This window comes from Medicago sativa, chromosome 5 (genome assembly GCF_051527215.1).
Source record: "Medicago sativa cultivar Bolivia chromosome 5, Bolivia_mono, whole genome shotgun sequence".
NCBI lineage: Eukaryota > Viridiplantae > Streptophyta > Magnoliopsida > Fabales > Fabaceae > Medicago > Medicago sativa.
In genome coordinates, this window is record NC_140753.1 from 2,429,887 (window position 1) to 2,454,335 (window position 24,449).

At 35.6% G+C, this 24,449-nt stretch overlaps 2 protein-coding genes across 3 annotated transcripts; one reads left to right on the forward strand and one right to left on the reverse strand.

Moving 5' to 3' along the window:
• The first annotated feature begins 5,644 nt into the window (after positions 1-5,644).
• On the forward strand, positions 5,645-6,408 carry LOC146919089 (uncharacterized). Its single transcript, XM_085710599.1, is given in 2 exon segments — positions 5,645-5,935; positions 5,938-6,408. Coding segments are annotated over 2 exon segments (762 nt in total).
• A 5,223-nt stretch (positions 6,409-11,631) lies between these two features.
• LOC146919090 (uncharacterized) lies at positions 11,632-20,944 on the reverse strand. 2 transcript variants are annotated; one of them, XM_085712342.1, is made up of 7 exons: positions 20,659-20,944; positions 19,371-19,768; positions 16,583-16,768; positions 16,388-16,489; positions 16,229-16,300; positions 15,226-15,342; positions 11,632-13,050 (listed from the first exon to the last, which is right to left on the reverse strand). In XM_085712342.1, exons 1-7 carry the CDS (start codon positions 20,852-20,854, stop codon positions 11,770-11,772), a joined length of 2,352 nt encoding a protein of 783 aa, XP_085568468.1. In that variant the 5' UTR covers positions 20,855-20,944; the 3' UTR covers positions 11,632-11,769. The 2 variants fall into 2 exon arrangements, with proteins under 2 accessions (XP_085568468.1, XP_085568467.1); XM_085712341.1 differs by having other exon boundaries at positions 16,226-16,300.
• Between the last annotated feature and the right edge of the window lie 3,505 nt (positions 20,945-24,449).

Sequence of the window (24,449 nt, forward strand, 5' to 3'; positions counted from 1 at the left end):
GTGTGAGAGTCTCCCAACAGCACCTTCTGATCTTCAGCAGCAGTGTATGTCTTAAACATAGCACGTTCATAACAGACATGGCGAGATGCACCAGTGTCTATCCACCAACCATCAGATCCACCCACCATGTTGATTTCAGTTATCATTGCAGTATACGGCTGCTCCTCATTTGTTGTCAAATGAGCCTGAGCTTGAGCCGGTCGAGTGGATGGGTTTCTACACTTTCGTGCCATATGACCTGGTTGTCCGCAATTGTAGCAATTAAACGGTTGAGCAGGGTCATTCTTTGATGGTTGAGCTCTTGGGACCTTTTGTAGGTTCCCATTCTTATTCCGATTGGACTTCTTATTTGCAGGACGGTTCTGATTCTTAAATTGTTTGCCAGCAGGCTTCAGAACAGCACCCACAGATTTCTTTTTAGTGTTGCTGTTCGAGACAGCAAACACCTCTTCATTCAGTTCTTGTTTTCTTGCCTCTTCTTCAATACGAAGTCGAGTAATCAGACTTTCAAGAGAAAACTCCTTAGTCTTATGCCTAAGGGCATTCTTGAAGTCCTTCCAAGCAGGAGGCAGTTTATCAATTATCACAGCAATCTGAAACTGCTCAGGTAATTGAATTCCTTCAACAAAAATCTCATGAGCTATATTCTGAAGCTCCTGAGATTGTTCTTCGACAGATTTCTCGTCGTTCATCTTATAGTTTAGGTACCGGCTCACAGCAAATTTCTTTGAGCCAGCCTCTTCAGTGTTATATTTATTCTGAAGAGCATCCCAAACATCCTTAGCTGTCTTATGAATCAGATGCAGATCATATAGATGATCCGCAAGACAGTTCAATACGTAATTCTTGCACAGGTAATCCTCTTCCTGCCAGAGGAGTCTATCCTTTTCAGCCTGTTTCACCTTTTCAGCATGTTCGGCAGTAAGCCTTTCCAACTCAGCATTTGCTGCAGATATAGAAGCATCTGTAGCCACTGCTGTCTTACCTTTACTAGTCGTTTCCATAGGAACCGACATCGATGGTATCACAGGTATGTTATCCTTCAAGACGTGGGCAACCTTTTTCGTAGTTAGAAAAAACATCATCTTTGTTTGCCAACGCTTGAAGTTACTACCGTGAAACTTAAACGGTTTGTTGAAATCGACAGCTGTTCCAGATACAGTAATTTCGTTGTTGGTATTCATGGTTTCCGAAACGTCTTAAAATTGTTGTTTTTCGTTTTAAAAAATTATACCGAACGAAATTACTGGGTGAGTCACGACCAGGTCGCTTTCTTTAAGACGTTTCGCGGCACTACCCTAGTTTGTGCAAGGTAGACTAACAACCACGCCTTCTCCAGGATAAAACAGCCCAGATCACTGTTACGAGTATATACTGCACAGTATATAGTCGCTCGAGAATTACACCTCAAAGTATGGTTCAATCGTTTGATCGAAGCCACTCGATACGGTACGTAACCGCTCTATTCGAAACCGATGGGACAGAAAGGAGTAGAAGAAGAAGAACGATTTAAAATCGAAGGGAGAAGAGAGAAAATCGCACAGGAAGCATCAACTGTGAGATTTTGGTGTGAAGAATGAGTGGGGCGAGCTCTCCTTTTATAGGCAGAGTTCGTGAGAATTACTTGGGGATTAAGTTTGCTTAATCCTTAAGCAAACGCGTTTTACGCGTGACTTGGGGATTAAGTTTGCTTAATCCTTAAGCAAAGCAAACGCGTTTTCTTAATTGGAAATATCCGGAAGTTTCTTGGATCGGGTCGGAATGTAACACATCAGTTTGCTTAATTAATTTAACATTTTCAAGTGACAAAAAAATATATCAATTTTCTGACCCACGACCCAAGCCCAGCCGGTCGGCCGGCGGCGTCGCGCGTGATATATATATTTTGTAAGCGTTCACCCGTTCACAAAAATGGGTACCCCAAGGGCACACCCTTGGAGGTCACCCCACCCTTATATAAACACTTACTAGTTGGGGTGACTCTCCAATGTGGGACATTTTTAAGTCACATACCCACACACTAGTTTCTCATAGTGTTTTTCTTTCTTTCCAATTTTCTCACTAGACTTTAACTAGTGTTCCAACACTTTGTTATTACTAATCATAGCATTTTTTTTTTTTTACATTTAATCATAGCATGTTTAATCGCATCAAAAAATATATTTCCAAACATCATAAAAAGACTAGGTACCTCTTTGATTGAAGATGTTGCCTGACATGATCAATCAATGTTGTGTCATTCATCTTCTGCAGACCCTTTGAAATAGGCTCACTATTTCTTCACCATATTAATCAACTTCTCTCTCAAAATATAGAATTGAGACATCATGACCAAACATCGACAATCAAGTACTTTTTCGCTAATTTGTTATAAAAATATGCTTAGCAAGAGTTATTTTTCCTAGTCCTCTCATACCAACAACAGAATCAAACATGAGATCATTGGTTCCTTCCACCAAAAAACCAACCAGTTCATCTCTTGCTCAAACCCTACGACTTGTGTAAAATGAAGCCATTGCAGAATGACCAATATTTTCATCTTTAATACGAGTCCTTCCAGAACTGCTTTAAATATTTCTTATAAGATAAGGTTTGTGATAATATGTACATACCAAATAAAGGTTTGATAATATGGTAATATTTTTGAAAATTGGACTAGTTTGACAGTTGACAACACAATATTTTGACGGTACTTTAAGCAAAACTCGAAAACTTTCTTTGGCTTTGTTTTCACAATGTTCTTCCTATTAATGTATGTCGGCATCATTCCAATATGATATTTTATCCAAGCTGCATATGTTGCTCTTTACTTATAGAGGATATTCTTCATTGTTTATGTAATTGCCCGCATTCTAGAGAGCTTTGGCTCAGCTTGAATATTGGGCGTTACCAGAATTTTTTCTCCCAAACAGATGCCAAGGCAGTCAAGCTTTGGCTTTATGAGATGAAATGTGATGTCTCCTCTATTTTGTTTGTCACGAGATTATGGTATGCTTGGTGTTGGAAAAACGATGTTATTTTTTAAGATCAACGTTGGCGTAATCATGAGGTGGTGCTAAAGACCTTCTCTTTGCATGATAAATGCACTTCTTACTATCCAAATCCTGGAATGGATCCATACTTAACGCGTCTCTTGGCTCATTGGATCCCCCCACCCCCATCAAAAGGTACTCTCAAACTCAATGTTGATGGTAGTTTTCTAGAAGGCTCTGGGTGTTTCGGTGTTTTGGTGTTGGTGGTGTTGTTTGCATCCACGATAAAGATTGAATAATTGGTTTTCCTCACTATGAAGTTGGAGGTAATGTGTTATTTGCTGAGTTGCGTGCTATCCCAATAGTCTTGATTTTTGTCACAACAAATGCTATAACATTATTTGTGAGAGTTGTTGCTTGAAAGCGGTCATATACAACTTTGCTTTGACATCAATCGAATCCTCGTTAGTAGTCGATGGGATTGATCGTCCAATTAAATATGTCCTTGAGTCAAAATTCAAGTTTAAAAATAAAATACAAAGCTTGTAAAGTGCAAGCCGGTAAAGCAGTGGCTATTGATGAGATAAATGTTTCCTTTTTTATTGAGAAAAAATTTCGGTTTTTTTTTTCACGGAAAAAAAAAATTCAGTTAAAATATAAGTTAGTTATCGAGTAACACGTAATTGAAAGTCGAAACTAAAAACAATAACTAGTACGATTTTTGGTCAAAAAATAACTAGTATGATTTAATTTTCCAAAAAATATGATTTTAATTGTGTCCAAAGAAAGTCAATAAGATTTTCAAAAAAAGAAAATCAATAAGATTTGAACATGTGCAATTTATAAGAGAGCCTTAATTTTTATTTTTTTTTGGTTCAAATAAGAAAGCCTTAATTAACCCCATGTTGAAGAAAATATACACACGTCATTCATTGATGTAGACAAAATTGCATCCCAAATTATTACCAAGTTGCCAATTTTGTTTCTCTGTTTGAAATCACAATTGAACTAAATAAAATATAAATAATTAATCATATTAAGCTCACCAAAAAAAAAATCATATTAAAGATCCGACTAACAAAATAAATAATTAATTATATTTTAGGGAAGCAAATATATTCCTGCACAAATTAATAGGAGCAATATCCGTCCACCTATTGTTTCAAATTTTCAATCCATAAATTTTATAATTATTTTTTGACGGATTAAATACTATAAGTATGATTCAACAAAAAAAAAAAAAAACTAGTATAATTACGATTCAAATAATAATAGCAAATATGGAATCGCTAGCTGTAATAATAGCAAATATGGAATCGCTAGCTGTTCCAAATTTGCGATTACACAGGAATCGTAAATCGTAAAAGCGTTCCAAATTTGCGATTAACGTAAATCGTAAATCGTACTTTTGCAATTTAACGTTAAACTGCGATCGCGAATTCTTTCTCCTTCAGGGATAAGGTTCTGAAACGCGATTCAACAACATAACACAGGAATCAATTCGATTGATGACCTAGCTGTTCCAAGTAATTTTTTTGTTTAATCTCTCCTTGTGAGAAGTATCGTCTCTTATTCTCTCCTTGTGAGATGTTTATTGTTTAAGTCTCTCCTTGTGGGAAGTTATATTTTGTCTCTCCTCTGTGAGAAGTTTTCCGTCCCTTTTCTTCCTTTAAGCTCCTCTTTAACTTTTCACAGAAAACCACCACGACCCTTTACCCTTCTGTCATTGTATTTCATCACTTCTGCTGGAACAAGTCCCATAAAGTCCCTCCAACAAGCATATATCAAGCTACAGGATGGGTATCAATTTCATCGCTAGTTGTCCGGCCACTTCCTAAACCGCCCCCAAGTTACAAATTAACGTGATTTGATCTCGAGACGGCCCCCTCGAAAGCCACCATGGAAAAGTTTTATTTGGGTTTCTCTGCTATCTTCCCGTTTGAGAGTGTGGTTTGGCTCCATGTTTTTGATTCTCTGTCATTTTATTTACTGTTTTGTTTGCTTTTTGTTATTGTTGGTTTTTTTCAAGTTTGCATGCCATGTGTTTGTTGAAATGCTAGTGAAGGATTCGTCTTATCGGTATTTTGTTATGAGTAAGGAATTCATGGTGACAATAAGCAAACTCAACATCTTCTCAGCCTCACATAGGACTTTTCAACGTATGGTTGTATTGGTTATCACAGAGACCAATTATAGTCAATATGCGCGAACAACAACACAATCTTTTTTCCGGAGTTGGATGACATCAAAGACTATGGATCTCAAAAGTTTGGTGATCTTGGACCATAGGTGGAAGGAATTAGTCTGGTTGTTAGGGTATTGTTTTTGGAGTATTGTTGCCCTTTTGTTTTCTGAACTGTATAGATGTATCGTTAGGATGTATCCTACTATCTTGATTGTTAGGTCTAATCTCAATTTATGGGTGTGGGGAATGTCCCAACTCTTAATCGATTGTATTATTTTTTACCTTTGAATGAATGAAGTTTTTTGACTGTCAAAAAAATAATAATAATAGCAAATATGTATGAGATATCTCTTTTTCTTTTTCATAAAGATGCATGCATTAACTCAAATATTTCTAAATAAATAACCCTTTCTTTTCTCTTTTCCTCAAATCTAAAAATCACATCTACATTCTCCAACATAAGGTATAGTTTGCTATACTTTATTTCATGGCATCTGAAGCCTCTAGCATCTCTAGCACTGCAAAAGATCAAGGTGAATCTTCCAACACACAAAAAGTTGTGGACATGAAGGAGCCTGAACAAGATCAACCCGCAAACTCAAATTCCAACAAGTTTATTGATTTCATGAAGCTGTCAAAAGACGATTCGTTTAAGAGGACGAAGGCGCCAGAGCATGATTTTTTTAGCATTAAGCAAGTTGGTTCATCATCTGGTTTTCCAAATAACAACAAAGAAGGGAAAAATGAGAATGAGAACAATAACAAGAACAAAGAGAAAAATTTGGATTCAGGTCTTTTTCATGATTATTTTGTAAGAAAAAATTTGCTACTTCACAGGCGTTGGGAGGACACCAAAACGTTCATAAGATGGAACGTGCATTAGAAAAGCAACGTAAACAAAGGTATGAATTAGGTTTAGGACAACCTCCCTTTAACTCTTATTTTAGTTATCCAAATACTTTTTTTACACCCCCGTATTATAGGGCACTCGATGTTAGAATGGAACATATGATCCAAAAACCATCTTATATTAACCCTAGTATTATACCACATAGTTTTGGTAATATTGAGTATAGTAATGGTGTTTTGAGTTTGAAAGGGATATTAAACCCTTCTCTTGTTAGTTTGAGAAATTTTGAGGGTAGTAATAGTAATAATGGGGTTGAAATTTTAGGATTTGGTCGTGCGACTACTTCAAAAATACTCCCTCCGGTCCTATTTATAAGAGAAATTTTGGTCAACAAAAGTTAATGTATCTGGTTAACAATTTGGTCCAGATCCATCAACTTTTTTTGACCCAATTTTCTCTTATAAATAGGACCGGAGGAAGTAAAAGATGGTACAAATAATAGGGAATTACTTTTCCCACCCTATGGGTTTCCTCGCGCGCCCTATTTTTTCCAAAAATACCCTTGAGTTTACGGATTTTATAATCCGGAATGGTGTTTTCTTTTGTTAAAGGGTGAAAAAATGAGTAACGGAGTTTTCCGGATTTTGTAATCCGGAAACTTCAAAACATAGGGCGTGTTACATGATGTTTCCGGATTACATAATCCGGAAACCCCCTAAACACCCTTTTTCAAGGTAAAACAGTTCGGATTATATAATCCGAACCGTATCAGCACAAGTTCTAAACATGTTTGTAACATGGATAGTCATTTTAGAGACAATATTAATCTTCATAACTCTCATCCTTCTGTTTTTAGGTCATTGTTACCTGTTCTTAGTCAAAAATTGGGTTTTCGGGCTACTTGATCGAATTGCTCTGAAACTTTCCCAGAAAATCAGAAAAAATTCAAGGACCATGACTCCCTTAGAAGGGACTTCTTACGGGACTCCGCCCCTCAAAATCCAAAATTCCATCGTTTAGACCCATTTTTCATTTTTTTTTATTTTTCATATTCTCAGAAAAATCCGAAAAAATTTGCATTAGTTTTATTTGATTTTTAGAATTTTTTGGTGCTATTTTTATATTTTTATTATTTTATTTGACAGGTTTTTAGCATTTTTACTTAGTTTTTTTGTTGTTTTTAAAAGCAAAACTCAAAACTACTGAAATGTGATAGAGTCTGATGGCTGATTTTACATCAGAACTGTCCGGATTATAAAATCCGAAATAGTAAACATGTATCCGGATTTTAAAATCCGGAAACCTCAAGGGCATTTTTGGAAAAAACACAGGGCGCGGGAGAAGGCCATAGGATGGGAAAAGTAATTCCCCAAATAATATCACTCCAATTCTAAAATTTGGATATTCTTCTACAAATGTCGATACAAGTTCAAATTCAATCATACACAATAAAAATAGTGTGGCTCTTACTTCTATCGAGGATGATATTCATCAATCAAAGTCCAACATTGAAGAAGAATCCTCCAATTCGGAATCTTGTGCGCTTGATTTATCACTTAAGCTTTAAATTCAGTTTTACATTTTGTTTCATGTCAATGTCATTGTTAATTTAATTGCTACTCTAGTTGAACTTATGACTTGGTTTTTTTTTTAGGGAATTATGACTTGGTATTCTTTTTTGTTGCAGTCAAATAATTATATTTATTTCTATTGTTTATTGATTAAGTTTGAGAGCTAATAGTTCAGACGTTTTGTTACATTTGATGAGTCTCTTCTTTGTTTATCACATGTTTTACTATGAGATGTTTTAGGCGTGTCCTTTTCAAGGACTTATTTTCTTTCATTTTTTCCGCTCAACTGTTACTTTTAATTGTGATGAACTGAATCGCTATTTTTTCAATAAATTGAGTACTTGCGCGTTGCGCTCTAGCTCCATTGTAAGATTTTGACTTGCCTTTCTCCACATGAAAAAGGTTTTCTCCTTTGTCTAAAAAAGACCACAATGGCAACAATTGAATGTGGTAACTCCAAAAAAATTCACAATTTCATACGACGATTCCTTCAAGTTCTGTAGTACACTTCCCTCTAAATGCCTTGTTGCAAAAACGTTCTCATGATTTCTTTGGAGAAAAAGATTGTAGCTTGTGAACATGAAAAGCTGTTTTAGAATATTCAACTACATGCATCAATCTAGTGGTTTTCTTTTAGCTGAATAAAGGGCTGCAGACATCAAGAAAACTTGCGGACATCTAAACTAGGTTGGCACCCCCACGCGATTTCCATCATCTGCCGGCGACTTTTGTTTTTTTTTAGAACTCACAATGATTATATTTCCTTTGTTATACTAAAATGCCGTACAAAAGAAATTATGGGTGCATTTATTTTGGATTATTTTAAAAAAAAATATTTTTTTATTTAAAAAAAATCACTTTTGTCATTTTTAATTGTTTGTTTAGGATTTTTACAAAAATTATTTTATCAAAAAAATATATTTTTACTCCAAAATGAAAAGCTATTAGGATTAGCTTTTTTCAAAAAACAAGGAGGTAACACATGAACTAGTTAAAAATTTGTCAAAAAAAAATGAACTAGTTAAAAATCATTATTTTTAAAAAAAATGATTTTTTGAATAGTATACAAATACAAATAGCTTCAGAGTTTTTTTTAAAATCTCTAGATTTTTCTAAAACAAAATCTATTTTTCTTAAAGCTAAAACAAACGCACCCTATGTGTAGAACCGGATGAACCGTGTATAAGGATCCGCATATAAGTCTTGTCTTAAAAGAAAACTACTTACCTACATTTTCATTGACACTATGTATGTGATTTTGTGCTGATAATTTGGAAAACTAACTAAATCATGTGACAATTGAATCATCTTATAACGATTAAAACGGCGTGGTACAAAAAAAATTATGTGTAGGACTGGCGTGCTACATTGACTACCGCCAAAAAAAAAATTATTGCCACCATAGGGAGCACGACAAATACATAAGGTAATCTACCTTTTTACGTTACTTTTTTTTTTATGTGTTATTTTTTAATATGCAATGATTTCTTCTTTTTTTTTTGGTTTAAATGTGTAATTGGTCCCTGCACTTTTAACAGATTTTGGCATTGGTCCCAGCACTTTTTTTTGTTTGGCATTGGTCCCTGCACTTTGTAAAAATATTGGCATTGGTCCCTGTACTTTTTTTTGTTTGGCATTGGTCCCTGCACTTTGTAAAAATATTGGTATTGGTCCCTGCACTTTGAAAAAATATTGGTATTGGTGTCACGTGGCATGAAATGATTGGGACCAATACCAATATTTTTACAAAGTGCAGGGACCAATGCCAAACAAAAAAAAGTGCAGGGACCAATGCCAAAATCTGTTAAAAGTGCAGGGACCAATTACACATTTAAACCTTTTTTTTTTCACAAAAGTGTTGATAGCATTTCATTATTTGGTTACAAGTAGGAATGTCAATCATAATATGGTAGCTAGTTAGATATGTGATGTGGCATGAGCTAATTTCATTGGTTCGCCTCCTAACAAATTATATCTTTGAGTTTATGAAATGAGAGTTAACAATATCTTGACAACTACTAAGAACACATCCAAATTCAGTCATATCTATTTTGTTACTGAGCAAGAAATCTACAACTCTCTTAAAATCTCACTCTATGTCAAAATGTTCCAACTGAAGATCTTTTACCCATTGTAATTCCGATAAGAGGCCAATTACTATGCTCATATCTGCATCACAGAGAGGAGCATATCATTCTGATTTTGCAAGGACAAAATGACCTTCATCCTGAATGCACATCCCAACGCCTACTCTAATCAGCCTTGTCGAAAAGGAAACATCCGCTTTACATTTGAGACGGCCCTGTGCAGGTTTTTGCCCTTAATTGACCATTGTTTCTGTTTGAACCGGGACTGCTGCAGTTCGAACCTAACCCGCTAGTTTCCAGTCATGTAGCATCTGCGTAGCGCATCATGCAACAGTCTAGTTAGAGTCTAACACTTGGTTCAACTTGTTCTTACGTTGTTTCCACAAGCTCCAAAGTTGACAGTTGAACAAGGTAGCGTCCTAGAATCTTAAAAATAATAGCAAGTGTGTTAGCATTATTACATGCTACATCTACATCAATTACCAGATGATATGATTGTCGTCTCCACAAATAATTGCTATCTCCACATAACACAAACATCGTGACAATCAACTCCGCGCATATGAAGTCATGATCTTGTGCGAATGCGTTCACGACAAATTCTCCAAACGTGATTCTTAACTGCCAAAGAAACTCTTAGTTTTCACACATGGTTCCAGCTGTCAGGAACCTTAAAAAGATTTGTATCAATTAGTTCATCAATACAAAAGCGGTAAGCAGGTTTAACGGAGTAACCTCCTGTCTGCCATATGCCCATATCAATCGAAGCACTTGAATACAGAGGTGTCGTCAAAACTTAAGTAGTCACCTCATACTTGAACAACATATTGATAAGTTCACATTCCAACTCTTCCTATTAGGTAGCATAATATTAGCAACTGTCAAATAATCCAATTCAGATCTGAAAATGACAAACTTAGGTAAGAGCCACCTTTTCTTCCCAAATTGAGATATCTTCACTAGAACCAATACACCATCAAAGAAGCCACATTTCTCTTAATTCTTGTTCTCATCTTTCCCTTCATTAGAGTAATATTAGATGCTTTTTTTCTTAAAAAAAATATTGGATGCTTTTTGAATCATTGATTCCACTCTAACGCTGAGTGCCCTATAATAAGAGGATGTAAAAAGAGTATTTGGATAACTAAAATAAGGGTTAAAGTGAAGTTGTCCCGAGCCTAAATCATACCTTTGTTAAAGCTTAAATGAAAATAAAATAAAATAAAATATCGTGGCCATAAGTTCAATTAGTGATTATGGTCATTGTATTTTATTTTATTTTGTTGTTAAATTTATACGTTTTAGAAAAGTAACTATTGGTAGAAATCAAATTTTGATCGCTAGCTTGATTAACCACATTTTGAAATACATCATCATGCTTGAAACTCGCAATGCTTGCTTTTAGAGACTCGTTTTGCAGTCCCCGTGAGCTTAGCTCAGTTGGTAAGGACAATGCATAATATATGCAAAGTCGGGGGTTCGAATCCTGGACACTACCAAAAAAAAAGAGACTCGTTTTGCAACTGCAATACAAAATACTATAATTATGCACGGTTGTTTGGGTGAAGGCACTTGATTAGAACCCAAAATGAAGTCAAACCACGCCATAAGTAAGAACACAATAGGGAAATTCGACAGACCATGTCACTTGGAAATTCCACTGACCATGTTACTTTTCTTTTATCAATCAAAATCAAACATTATATCTTATATCTTAAAACTTACTTGAACACCCTGCGCACCACCAATTTTTTTATCAACAGAAATCTAACTCAACCTTAATATTTACAACCTGTCATGTTATCTGTAGTAATATTCACAATATTATGTAATATTTCATGACCAGAATATCAATTTCCGCAAAGCATAAAAGTTGGAAGTCGTTTTTTTTTTATTTTTCAGGGCTTTTGTAAAAACAAAACTCTACACCTATGATATTAATCTCTAGAAACTGCAACATCAGTGCTTTCAACAAGAAAATTTTTAAGTTCACAATTCAAAGCAGTACAGGTTACAGGATAAGGAATAGCAAGTTACAATGAAATAGGACAACAAAATTGAACATGCTAATACTAAAATATGGCTGTCAATACCCAAAAACAAATCATCGAGGAGCACCATAAACTTGGGTTGAGTCATATTGGGCATAAGCAGCGGGCTGAGGTGATACTGTCTTGCCGTATGCTGCAGGAGCACCGGCTGCTGCTGGTACAGCTGCATAGCCTGCTGGTTGAGGGTTAGATTGGTCATAACCAGTTTGAGTTGGTGTGGGTTGAACATAACCTGGCTGCACAGTTGGAGCTGCACTATATGTCTGTGCAGCGCCACTGTTGTAAGCAGGATCCTGGGGTGCTTGGTAGCCATAACCTGCGTTGTTAGCGGCTGGTTGTTCAGGGTAAGTCTGCTGGGAAGACGGGTATGATCCATAACCAGTAGGACCAACTTGCGCATAACTAGCTGTGGCCTGGGCACCTGGTTGCCCATAACTGGGCTGTCCACCAGGCTGGGCATAAACCTGTCCAGGTGCAGACTGCGGGTGACTGTAACCATCTGCAGCTGGTGCAGACCCATATGTAGGATATGCTGCTTGTGATGGCCCAGATGATGCATATGGATATGGTTGTTGCACTGTGCCATATGATTGTGCTGGAGTAGAACCCTGATACGGAATCTCGCCTGGTTGAGTGGCTCTAGGGTGGCCATAAGACTGTGGATGTTGTCCTTGTGAAGGTGGCACACCATACAACGGTGGCTTGCCATACTGCTGGGGAGGTGCATAATTCGCTTGAGCACTGGCTTGAGGGTAAGCTGGCTGAGGATTTGGATGTCCTCCATATGGATATTGTGCAGGGCCACGGTTTTCGTACTTCGATTCATCATAACCTTGTCCATAACCTTGTTGAGGATGTCCTGCCTGCTGATAAGGTGTCTGATGACCATAATCCTGACCCTGAGGCTGTCCATAATTGTAATTCATCTGAGCTGGGGATGGTCCCATGGAGGGTAAAGGAGAAGGACCGGTACCATGTTGGGGGACTGAACTGGGATGCTGGGCAGATGAAGGAGCTTCAGATGAATGACCGCTTTGTCCACCATAATAATCATATCCACCATTATGTGAGGGTGGCCCCTGAAAACTCTGGTGAGGCCTTTGCTCCCAACCAGAACCGTAACTGCTCCTTGGAGCCATATGTTGAGGATAATTTCCATAAGGAGGAGGTGCATATGATTGATTATGAGAAGGATATGGCCCGCGGTGCTGATAGTCATATGATGGTGGTTGGCCATAATGTGAACCTCGCTGACCCCATTGGGGTGGACCACCAGATCCTCGTGGCGGACGGTAGGCCTGCTGGCCAAAACCACCTGATGATGACCTGATAGGCTATTCCAGCAAAGCATAGAAAAGTAAGTAATAGGAAAAAATATTAATAACCAGAATAATATCAGAAGTAGAATCAGTCAACAACAAAGATGCAGCTATAGTGATCAAATTAAATATTAAATACACGATTCAATAGCCAATTTTCGTAATCCTGGGCACCCATTTAATTCTGATGATAGTTCATTTTATTGTGATGATAGTCAAATGAATTGAATGGCATACTCCTCCAAAAACAGTAAAAAGGTTAAAAAAAAAAAAACTTTCGCATATCTATGTCATCAAAACTTCTACCAAATGTCAAGCAGCAAGCTGTCAATACAATGCAACATTTATAGCCTGTCATATCATCTAAGAGCTCAACTGCAGTACATAGTGAAGTAAACAGCTATGCAAAAGAAACGTCCAATATTATCACAGAAAAAATGTCACCTCCGCAGTAAAAGGAAAATGAAAGAAGACTGCCAATTCAAAAGCAAAACTATGACAATGCGAAAGCGAAACTATAAGCTAAATTTCAATCAAACAATTCAACAATAACTAGACAAAGATGGTCAACCAAGTTTCTTTTATCTGTTGCACTTAAAACATCAACTTAACATTCATCTAATATATGCTAGTATTTGCAACCAAGAGTATCACAGGTCAACGATATGTTCAAAGTTCAAAAACAGGTAAATGAACACAAATATCTACATTGGTCCTTGATCATATGGCTGATGTAGTCTTTTCAACCAAGTGTATCATCAGGTCAAAGATATGTTATAAAGCAGGTAAATCAACACAACATATTTGTACTGCTTTCGGATCACATGACTACCTTCATTAAAATTTAATCAAAATCAAAACAGACCAGAAGACAAGAATTACTTATTATGTTTATCTCAATACAGAACAAGATAGAGGAATAGAACTCCAACACAGTTAAAATCATGAGAAGACATGACTTCACCAGGTATGTATCTTCCAAAAGGTCTCATGCAAATGCTCGTTTTGAGCGCCAAGGCCATCACAATATAGTCTTACTGAATCATTATTTTTAAGTCTTGAAGCAATCTTACCAACCATTAAACATCCTGCAATCGGAGGGTCTGCCACCTCTCTTCAGAGCATGAAAGTGAAGCAATGTTGACCCCAGGGAAAAGGCAATGGCCAAATCTGCATTTTTAAAGCCAACCAATTCGAAATTGGCACCTCAAGATAAAAAAATCATTGCAACTGTCATCTTGGTTTACATATACGATCTTCCTAAAAGATTTAATTGACCTTGGCATGGATTATTGTTCAAATTCCAAACTCATGAACACTGTTTCAGGTGATCTATCTATCTCACTTGCAATGGCAACAATTGATACAATACTTCCATAAATGAATCAAATAGACATCAAATACATGGACACTCCCGTACCGACAATCACGATTTGTATTGATTTCGCAAATGCAACTGTAGATCAACACTGAACCCATTTAGAGCAAGCATATAAAGTGTTTGTCTAGATCTCTATTTTATGCATGCTAACAATGTGGGAAATGTTTAGATCCCTATTTTACAGCAATCCCTATTAAAAGCAATCGTCTTCAGAACTATTATTTCTTGGCATGATAGAATCAAATGAAGCTATAATAAATATAACTCATAATTACAAGAACAATGTCAAAATCAGTCACCAATAACAAATCTTAACATACGATACATGCTTGCAAGCAGCTGCAAAACATAGAAAAACCTTCCATATACTACTTCAAATATCTTATCAAATACCATGATACTAATCAAGAACGACATCACATTGCAATCAATTTAATTTAAGCTATATAACCCGGTCATTCCCCAATCAGCATGACATAAAAACCTCAGTTCACGATAGAAAAGAGGCAGAAGTTGGCACAAATATGGGTCTGGATGCATACAAGATAATCAAGGCTACTTTAAGTCAACAAAAACTTGATGCAATTTATTACAGAAAATGCAATGAGTGACTAAATGAGTTCACACGCCATGTTTTTAACATGAAAATACAACAAAAAATTACAAAATAAAAAGGAATATCAATATATCAAATACGCAAAAAGTTGGCATTGATATAATAATATTAGTAAAACGGAAATATGCACAAATAATACTAAACTATCAAATTGCAAACTTTATCATCGCAATATAAGTACAGCCAAACAAACCTGGCTCAAGACTTCTTTTATCATCTCTTGCGCAATTTCAATTTGCCTCTTATCACCAGTAACTTGGACAGTCCTTTCTTTAGAATCATCGCCTTCGGGAAGATGTTGAGGTATCAACTAAAACAGTTAAAAGAGCATCATCAGAGCCCATAAGCTAAATCCAAAATAGCAGGATGAAAGTGAGAAAGCCTAAAAGAATGCCATGTACAAGCATCAAACCACTTTCTCCAGCTTTCAAAATTCAAAACTTCAATCATCACAGCTCATACAATCGAGTAAATTAGGCTCCAAGAATTTGAAACCCACAAACTTTTACTACAAGGGGGTAACGATCAACAAACTACTAAAATGTACCAATTCAAAATGTGAAAACTTCTAACAAATGGTTTGTCTGATAGAAAGTGGAAAGGAGAACAGGGAGAATGACGAGATTTGATTAATAAAATGGGGGAGTAGTTGCTTAAGAATGGGTCTGTTATGTCTTGGGTTTAGTAATAATGTAATAAGTTAAGTAGGTTAAGGAATCTTCATCATTGTGTATTTTCTGATTTTATGCAAGACAGATGGCAATCTAGTGCTCTGAAGGAGCATTGTACTCTGGGCAGTAACTATTTGTATTTGATTACTGTGTTCTAGATATATATACATTCTGATTTCCTATTAGACTATTAGTTAGATTAGGAAAAAGACAACAGCATTGGGATAATGAATGTTAAATTGATTGGGTTATGAGCAATCTCTTCTTTAAAAAATACGCTTTTACACATATTGACATGCAAACAATTCTACATCAACATTGTTTTCTTTAATATAAAATATACAGCCATCATAATTTATCAATCTTTTAGCAGGTTAATTATTGTTTTCTTTGATATAAATATGCAACCATCATATTATATCGATCTTTTAGCAGGCTAATTGGTTTCTAATTTAATTACCACTTATGTCAACGGTTTAATACTAAAATAAAAAGAGTACGAGGCAAACAAACAATAACAACTACCTGGATGCGTGCCCCAGTTTTGGTCTGCAGGCTCTTAATTGTTTCCCCACCTTTCCCAATGATTAACCCGACCTGCATAAATGTTGTGATTTAAAGCTATGTTAACATAAAACATGAATAACGGAAAACATAAATAGACAGATATTATCAGTTTATCACCTTCTCATTTGGAACTTGTATCTGAATTTGATCAGATCCCACGATAGCCTGAGCAGGGGAGAGGCCTCGAGCTACAAGTGCAGGAGAACCTCCAGCATCAGCCTGTGGAATTTCGAAAGTGAAACAATGTAAGAACTATATAATAGCAAGAGAAGAAAAAGGAAACTGAGATAAAGATTGGATATGGTATCTAACCTCTGCAATCACAGCATTCATTAGCTTTTCTGCCTTGTCTATGCTTTCCAAAGTTCCTATTAGTTCAACGGGCCTTGTTGAAGAGTGAGGATCAGCATCAGCATCCCTAGTGATCTGGATCTTTGCACCCGAATTATACTGCAGGTACCGTATAGTGTCACCAGATTTGCCAATAAGTACGCCAACCTGAACATAAATGGAATAAATCTATGAAGTTAATCTGATTCCAATCCAGCGTAGAAATTAAATTTAGGATTTGTACAGAACACAGCTTTTAGTCATGGTGTAGGAAACAAATATGCCTGACTGAAACATTATCATTAATACTTATCAGCTTCATAGAAAGCAAACATGTGGACAAAAAACCATTCAGTCCTTAAGGAAACAAAGACAACAAGGAAAACCATTCAGTCCTTAAGGAAACAAAGACAATAAGAAGGAAAATGATCACCCATTATCGATAACATAAAGGAAAGAACTATGCACAGAAAACCATAATCAAAAGTAGGTTGTATGGAGGACCTGCAAAACGGAGTTGTAAGTAGAGATGAATATTGATCAAACAATCAATGGCCTATGCACAGAGAAGGTTGTATGGAAAACTTTTAAGCTACTAGAGATACAACCACAAAGCCATTTTCCACTTAGTGAGGTGGTCAACATCTCTGTTGTCAATGCAGAAATGCGGCGCGGCGTGGCCAACCCAAAAATTGGCGGGCCGCGTACGGGCGCTATTTCGGCGGTGCGGCCACAAATAAATTTAATACTAAAATACCATGCTATTAAAAAAAATATTAAATACCTTAATCATTACAAAATTCATGAAAAATACTAAAATACCTTGTATTACTACTATTATTTTATTATTACTCAAGTAGTGGTCTACTATTTTTTATAACCATTATTGATCTATTATTAATAAATAATGCTATTTTTATTTAAATATGTTACTATTGTCTTTTTATTTATATTAAGAAAACTACTATTGGTTTTTTTCTTAAATAAAAGGTTAAAAGAGGTCGTGCAGTGAAAGTAATAAAACAAAACATCTTTTTTAAGCCCATTATACTCTCGGGTTTAAATTTGGCCAGCCCATATAAGTCTTCACTAACAAATAAACCCTAGACCTAATTATGTGCATGCAACCGCCGCATAAACAAACAATCTCCTTCTTTCATTCACTTCTCCTCCTCAGTTTTTTCACGGTACAATCGAAGATTTCTTTCATTTCTTCTCATTCTTCTTTCATTTCTCCTCATCCTTCTTCTCTTGACCGTGAAAAAGGATGAAGGGTACAATTTGACCCGCGTAAACTCAGATCCAGCTGCTCCGATTGTACGATTTTGACCCAGATAGTGAAGGGAAATCTCTCGTATTTTAAATACGACCCAAATAGTGCCCGATTTTGGCCGCCCCGCTTCACCTGCTTTCTCCAAACGCTCTGCCTTGTAGCGCAGCATCGCATTTTGTCATTTTTGGCCACGATAGTGCCGGTAGCGGCTGCTATTGACAACAGAGGTCAACATTGATCAAACAATCAATGCCCTATTGAAGATCATGTCTAAAGGTAAACACTATAAATTTAGATCTTCATTAATTAGTTGATCCAATTTTTTTTTATCACCCTCTACCTCCTATTGGACTATTATCCGTTGAAAAAGAAAAACTGACAGAGAAACCTCTCGATTAATTTTCAGTTAGGTCTGATTGTAAACTGATTTTTGCCTTAAGTTTGACTTGAAACTCAGTTTGAAACTGATTGTAAAATGAAGCTCATTCAAAATAAAATTTGCAAACTTCAATCCTAGCATGCATCTAGTCTTCTTAATGAGGCTTCAATAGGTCTTCCCCACACATGACAGAATCACCCAACTAGATTCCATCATCTTTTTTTGAAATGGGTGTTTACCCCAGCTTAATTTCCAGTGTAATCAATTATAAACATGTTTTTGTATTCATTCAACCATCATAATGGTCTCATCTCATCCCTGTACACTGAGTGTATCTTCTTGCTGACACGCATGGTTAACAAATAGGTGCTACCATTAAGCAGGAGAAAACAAGTTCTAGCAAATTAAACTTTTTCCTCTACTCTCCCTCACAATCCTGCTCAATATAACCAAGTGGGTGAAAGAAAAAAAACAAGTTCTGCCAAATTTAACTTTTTCCTGTACTCTCCCCCTCACAATCTTGCTCAATATAACTAAGTGGGTGGAAAAAAATCCCTATACTTGGACAAGTGTGATCATTTGAACTTCAGAAAAAACAATTGGCAGTGTCCATAACTCGTGCATTTTTTTGGCGAGTGCCTAGAACTCAGGCAAGCTTGATTATTTCAACTCGGTAAAAAACAAACATAGTCCAAAACAATTGACATGATGCACATTAGGAGTCCAATTTTGAAATCAACTTAAAGCATACATCAAACATATAAGAGGAATGCTAGCAGCACACACTCTTCAACACTCTCTCTATCACTCACTCTTTTATTGGATGTAACCAATGTATGTCCCACCACTTTGTATAGGTTCTATTTCCAAAGTGTAGACCCACAATGATTTAAAAGAATAAGAAAGTGAGCATTAGAGAGAGTGTTCAAAAGAAAGTGTTGCTAGCACTTCACGACATATAATTGATCAGTAAACAGAAGAGGTAATATGTGAAGTCCATCATGGTCTTCAAAAAAACATTGTCGAGTTTGATTGTACACAAAGTCCAAGATTGACAATAAGCATGCAACATGATTGAGCTCAATACTACGCATCCAAGCCTAAGAGAATACACATACCTTATTGCTAGGAACCTCGATTTTTCGTGTGGTTGTGTCAGACTCGGATATAGGTTGCTTTTGTCCTGAAGAAGTGTCATTCTGTAAGGTGGGGTCAATAGAGCTGGAATCAGGTTGTTTGTCTCCAGAAGAAGCGTCTTGCTCAGTTGACTCCATTGATGGCTGTTCAGTTGCTTTAGATGGCTCCTTGTCATTTTCCTTACCAGAGTCCTCAACAGGAATCTCTTTGACATCCTCAACGGGAATCACATTGGCATCAGTAGGCTCAGCAGTTTCTTCTGAATTATCTTTAGATACATCTTGAACTTCCTCCGAAGGAGCATTTTCGAAAGGAACATTTTCCTCTGTTTCTGTTTCTGCCTCAGCAACCTCCTTTTCTTGATGTCCATTAGTATTAGCTGCCAACACCAAAACATAACATCAATAACACAATTCCTTGCCATTAAAGCATATTGTAACAAAAATCAAAACATTTAAAATAAAAAATTAAAAAACTCTTGTTTAGCATAGCAGCAGCAATAACAACAACAGCGGCAAAATAAAACTGGTTATTTAGCGAAATAGTGCATTTCTGGTGCAGTAATCATAATTTCACAGAAACAAATCTATCAAAAAAATATTTAAAAAAAAAAATACATTATGCATCTTAAGAGAATAATTATCGAAGATTAAGGGCTGTTTGGATTGGCCTATTTGAGCTTATCTACTTCCATAAGTTTTGTGAGACTGTTGGAGAACTTATGAAAACAGCTTTCATAACTTCTCCAACATAGTTTACGAAAAAGATTTAACTTATACAAAGTTTAATTTTATCTTTTGCTATAGAAATACAACTTATCATAATTGGGCTATAAGCTGCAAAAATGTTGTTTATCCAAACAGACCTAACTGTATACTAATATGGTTGTTTTGAATGAAATATGAATTAATTAAAATTTCATCATAAGCATATATATATCAAGAAAATATAAGAAAGAATCCATTAAGCATCTTACGAGAATAATGATCAAAGATTACGAACTTGTTTGAGCTTATCTACTTTCACTATTTGGGAGAACTTATGAAAACAGCTTATAACATTGTTCATAAGCTTATTTTCAGAAATTCTCCAAGATGGTTTAATTTCATCTTTTGCTACATAAATAGCTTATTTTTAAGTTCTCCAAGATAGTTTAATTTCAATGAATTTTATATTTTGTTATAGAAATAGCTTATGCTAGTGCTAGAAATAGCCATAGTATTTTGTCTTGTGAATGAAAAATGAAGTAATTACGAACAAATGTCGTACCTAGGTCATTCTGGTTATCGTCGTCAAGACGAGGACGCTTGTTTACATCGTCCTCAGCAACTGCAGCGGCGTCAGTTTCTACACCGTCAGTGTTGGATTCGGTGGGTTGAGAGTGCAGATCTTCGAACTTGCGCTTACAATCAGAAGAAACAGGGCTTGTAGCTGGTGCTGCAACAATAACCTCTTCTTCAGCCATAGCTAGGTTACGTGAGATTGAAGAGCGAGAGTGAAGAAGAAGATGATGAGAGAGAGGTGAATGAGACGTGAGTTCGTTCGATCGATCGAGAGGGAGAGAAATGAAGAAAAAGGATATTTATTTTATCGAAGTTCAGATTTTAGGGTTACGACCTACGCTTCTTTGCCACTCACATCCGTGGGCTTAGTTAAACCCTTGTTGGGCTTTCATTATTTATGGGCTCAATGTTTTGGTGGGCTTAGTTCAACTTTCTCGCGTTTGGATTATAAAATCCAAGCAGCGTAAACATCCTATAAAACTCTCTAAAATACGATGAACAATGAGGGTGTGCTCGATTCACCAAACAACAAGTATTGGACGAAACATGATGACAGGACAAGTACATAAGAGTACAGACATGTACTTGAGATGTAATATTTTTTATGTTGGAACGTAAAAAGAGTATTTTGACATTTGTGATAGTTTGTACTTTGAACAGAAAGTTGTCTCATGATTTGGTGAAAGAAAATATTTTTTTATTTTGTGAAGTCTATTGCTACATGATTGTTTAGTCTCATGGGAAGTTTCTAAATCAAGTATGACAAAAATAAATTGTTCGATTGAGTCTCCATTATATACTTTGTTATTATAAAAAATTGAATTGTGTGATTCGAGCATACGTGTTGAATCTAACAAGCCAAACCAATTACCTTGTGAACTTTAAACGAGCCGAACTTGAGCTAAATAAAATGTTTATTTTGTACTTGGGTCGAATTTTGAGTTGAACCAGTTCTTTTCGAGTCGAATCAAACTTAGACAAGTTTGACTGGACGCATTTCGAGCCCTTGTCGCGATCTTGTGTTCTTGAAAGAAAGAAAAAAGGATTCACGGATTGTAGCAGTGTCTCAAACTAGAAGAAGAAAATGTGATCAAGGAAAAAATTTAAAGTGTGAATGAGTGACGAATGTGTAAAAATAAAAACATGGATGTGGAATAACGAATGAATATTGTTTATATAAGAATGAATGTGTAAACAATTAGTCTTAGTGAGTCTCAATAACATATCAAAAGATTTTAGTTTTGTATAAAAATTTACATAGATGATCTATACGATATAAACTTACAATATCAAAATCAATTTTAAAAATTACGAATCAAATAAAACGATATTGAACAGTATAATATTAATGTAACAATACTTTAGTGTAATTTGATCTCTCAAATACACACACGTGTGTGGATGTGGTGTGTGGAGCTCGCGTGCGTGTGTAGTGGTAGAAGATCACCACCATGCATGTATTCTTCATCTCTGTCTTTGTATTTGAACTTCATTTGAGAATGTGGTGTGATATTGTCGTGGTGTGTTTTTTTATAACAATTAAGACATCTCAAATGATCATTTATGACAACTTAGACAAAGGTCAACAATTGAAGTAACACAGTTATGTGACATAGAGTTTGTGATATCTCAATCTCTGAACATGATTTTTTTGACATGAGAAATTATTGCTAGTGATAAGTTTAAAGTTAAATATATTAATTATATGAATAAAGGCTAATAAAACCTGAAGTTATACTTTGTATTTTAGCTTCAATCTCTTGTTCTTCGTATTGTTCTTCGAAAATTTGACGAAGAAATAGAAGTAGTAAGTTAATCATATACGGATAATGACAAACTTTTTCACAATATGTGATGTTGCCGTTAGATGCCAATAAAACTATATTACTAAGTTGAAAAGTATACTCACATTTCATGAGAGAAATAAATTATATTACTAAGTTCAACCTAGATTCTCGGTCAATCTGTCAAGCGTTGGAGGTAACAATACATAAGTCTAAACCAGCTATCACAACATAGTTTGTCGATGCTACTTTAGTAGAGTATTGAAAAAATGTTGTTGCATGTTGAAGGTCGAGCAATTCCCCTTGGAGCTTCTTGGGGTTGATACTCACAATCACGAGCACACCAATTAGGATAACTATAGTCATTGCGACATTGCCAACTCCTACGACGAAAAAATTGGTGAGTGTTTTGGGGAAGGAAAAGAGGAAGAGTATTCAATGTTTTTGAAGAAGGATTAGAAAAAGAGTCTAAATTGTTTGTATGAATTTCATAAACTATATTATTAAACATAATTATTTGAGTGGTTATTTACATAACAATGATATTTTAAAACATATCATTGTTTAATACTCCTTAAACGATACATTTTAGGCTAAACTTCATTTTTCGCCCCCTAAGTTTCAAAATGTTGCGATTTTGGCCCCCTATTAAAAAAAATGGCAAGTGACCCCTCACGTTTAGGGAAATATGCTTTTTTGACCCCCTAACATAAGGGAAATATATTTTTTGACCCCTTATCTTTACAAAAAGTTGCAATTATGGCCCCTTTTTTGGGACACGTGGCATCTTTTCAGCAATTTTTGGACGAAGGGGGCCAAAATTGCTATTTTTTTAATAGGGGGCCAAAATTGCAACATTTTCAAACTTAAGGGGCAAATTGTGCACTTTAGCCTACATTTTATACAAGATATAAATTGTGGCCTACCTTTTTTCAAGTAGTGATGGCATGTTTTGATATTTTGTTCGGTTTCTTATAATTATTTAACACAAGTCGCATGTATTATTTTTTTATAATAAATAATACTTAATCAAAATAGTCATCATAAATGTATAAATTAAGCACTGAGAAAGATACTAACCATTGTATTATCTAATTTTCCACCTTTATTTCATATAAGATATCAATAGTACAAAAAAAAACACTTTAAATGAGGTGAAAATGACTTTTTAAAATTACTAACTAGCACATTATAGCAACAAGATGCACCAAAAATGAAAAAATTACTAAGTAGCTTAATATAGCTTATTAGCTTATTTAAAAATTTCTCTATTTTTGTCACCAAATAAATCAAACAAGTACATCGATTAGAGTCAAAAAGCACATGCAACAAGAGATGTAAACGAATGAGAAAGATTGAACCTGAGATTTGTTCAGGCGTATCGCAACGACGACAACAGAATACAGTTTCATGGTAGTGAGAGCTGACGGTCCTCGGCGACAGTGAGAATGGAGTTAACTGCAATGAAATAGATCAAAATTGTTGGTTCATAACAGAGAAAAAACATGGATCGAAGTCAATTGCGCTGAGATGTAAGCAAAATTGAAATTGAAAGCTCAACAGAGTGAAACTAAGATTGTAATATGTTAACTTTGAGCAAAATAGGAAAAGAGAACATAACCAGCGAAACTTTGATCGAACTTGAGGAAAATAGTGAAACTGAGATTGTGAAGTTAACTTGATCAGCGATTGTAAAGATGAAAAAAAACGTTGAACTTGACGACAAAAGGCTCAATTGGGTGTGACAGTGTTGTGAAGGAGAAACTCAATTGGGTGTGATGGTTGAGAATAGGTTGAGTTTGTTGAAGTGAAACTCAATTGTGGGAATTTTGGAGTGAATCGATTGTTGAAGAATAGATTTGAGAATCTATGAAGTGAAGTGGGAGATTGGGGAAATATTTGTGAATTGAATTGGGTATGGGTTTGTCTGAGCGGGATAATGGTTTTGGTGAAAATTTTGTTTGATCCTTATTTATTAATTTTGTTAGAGCCA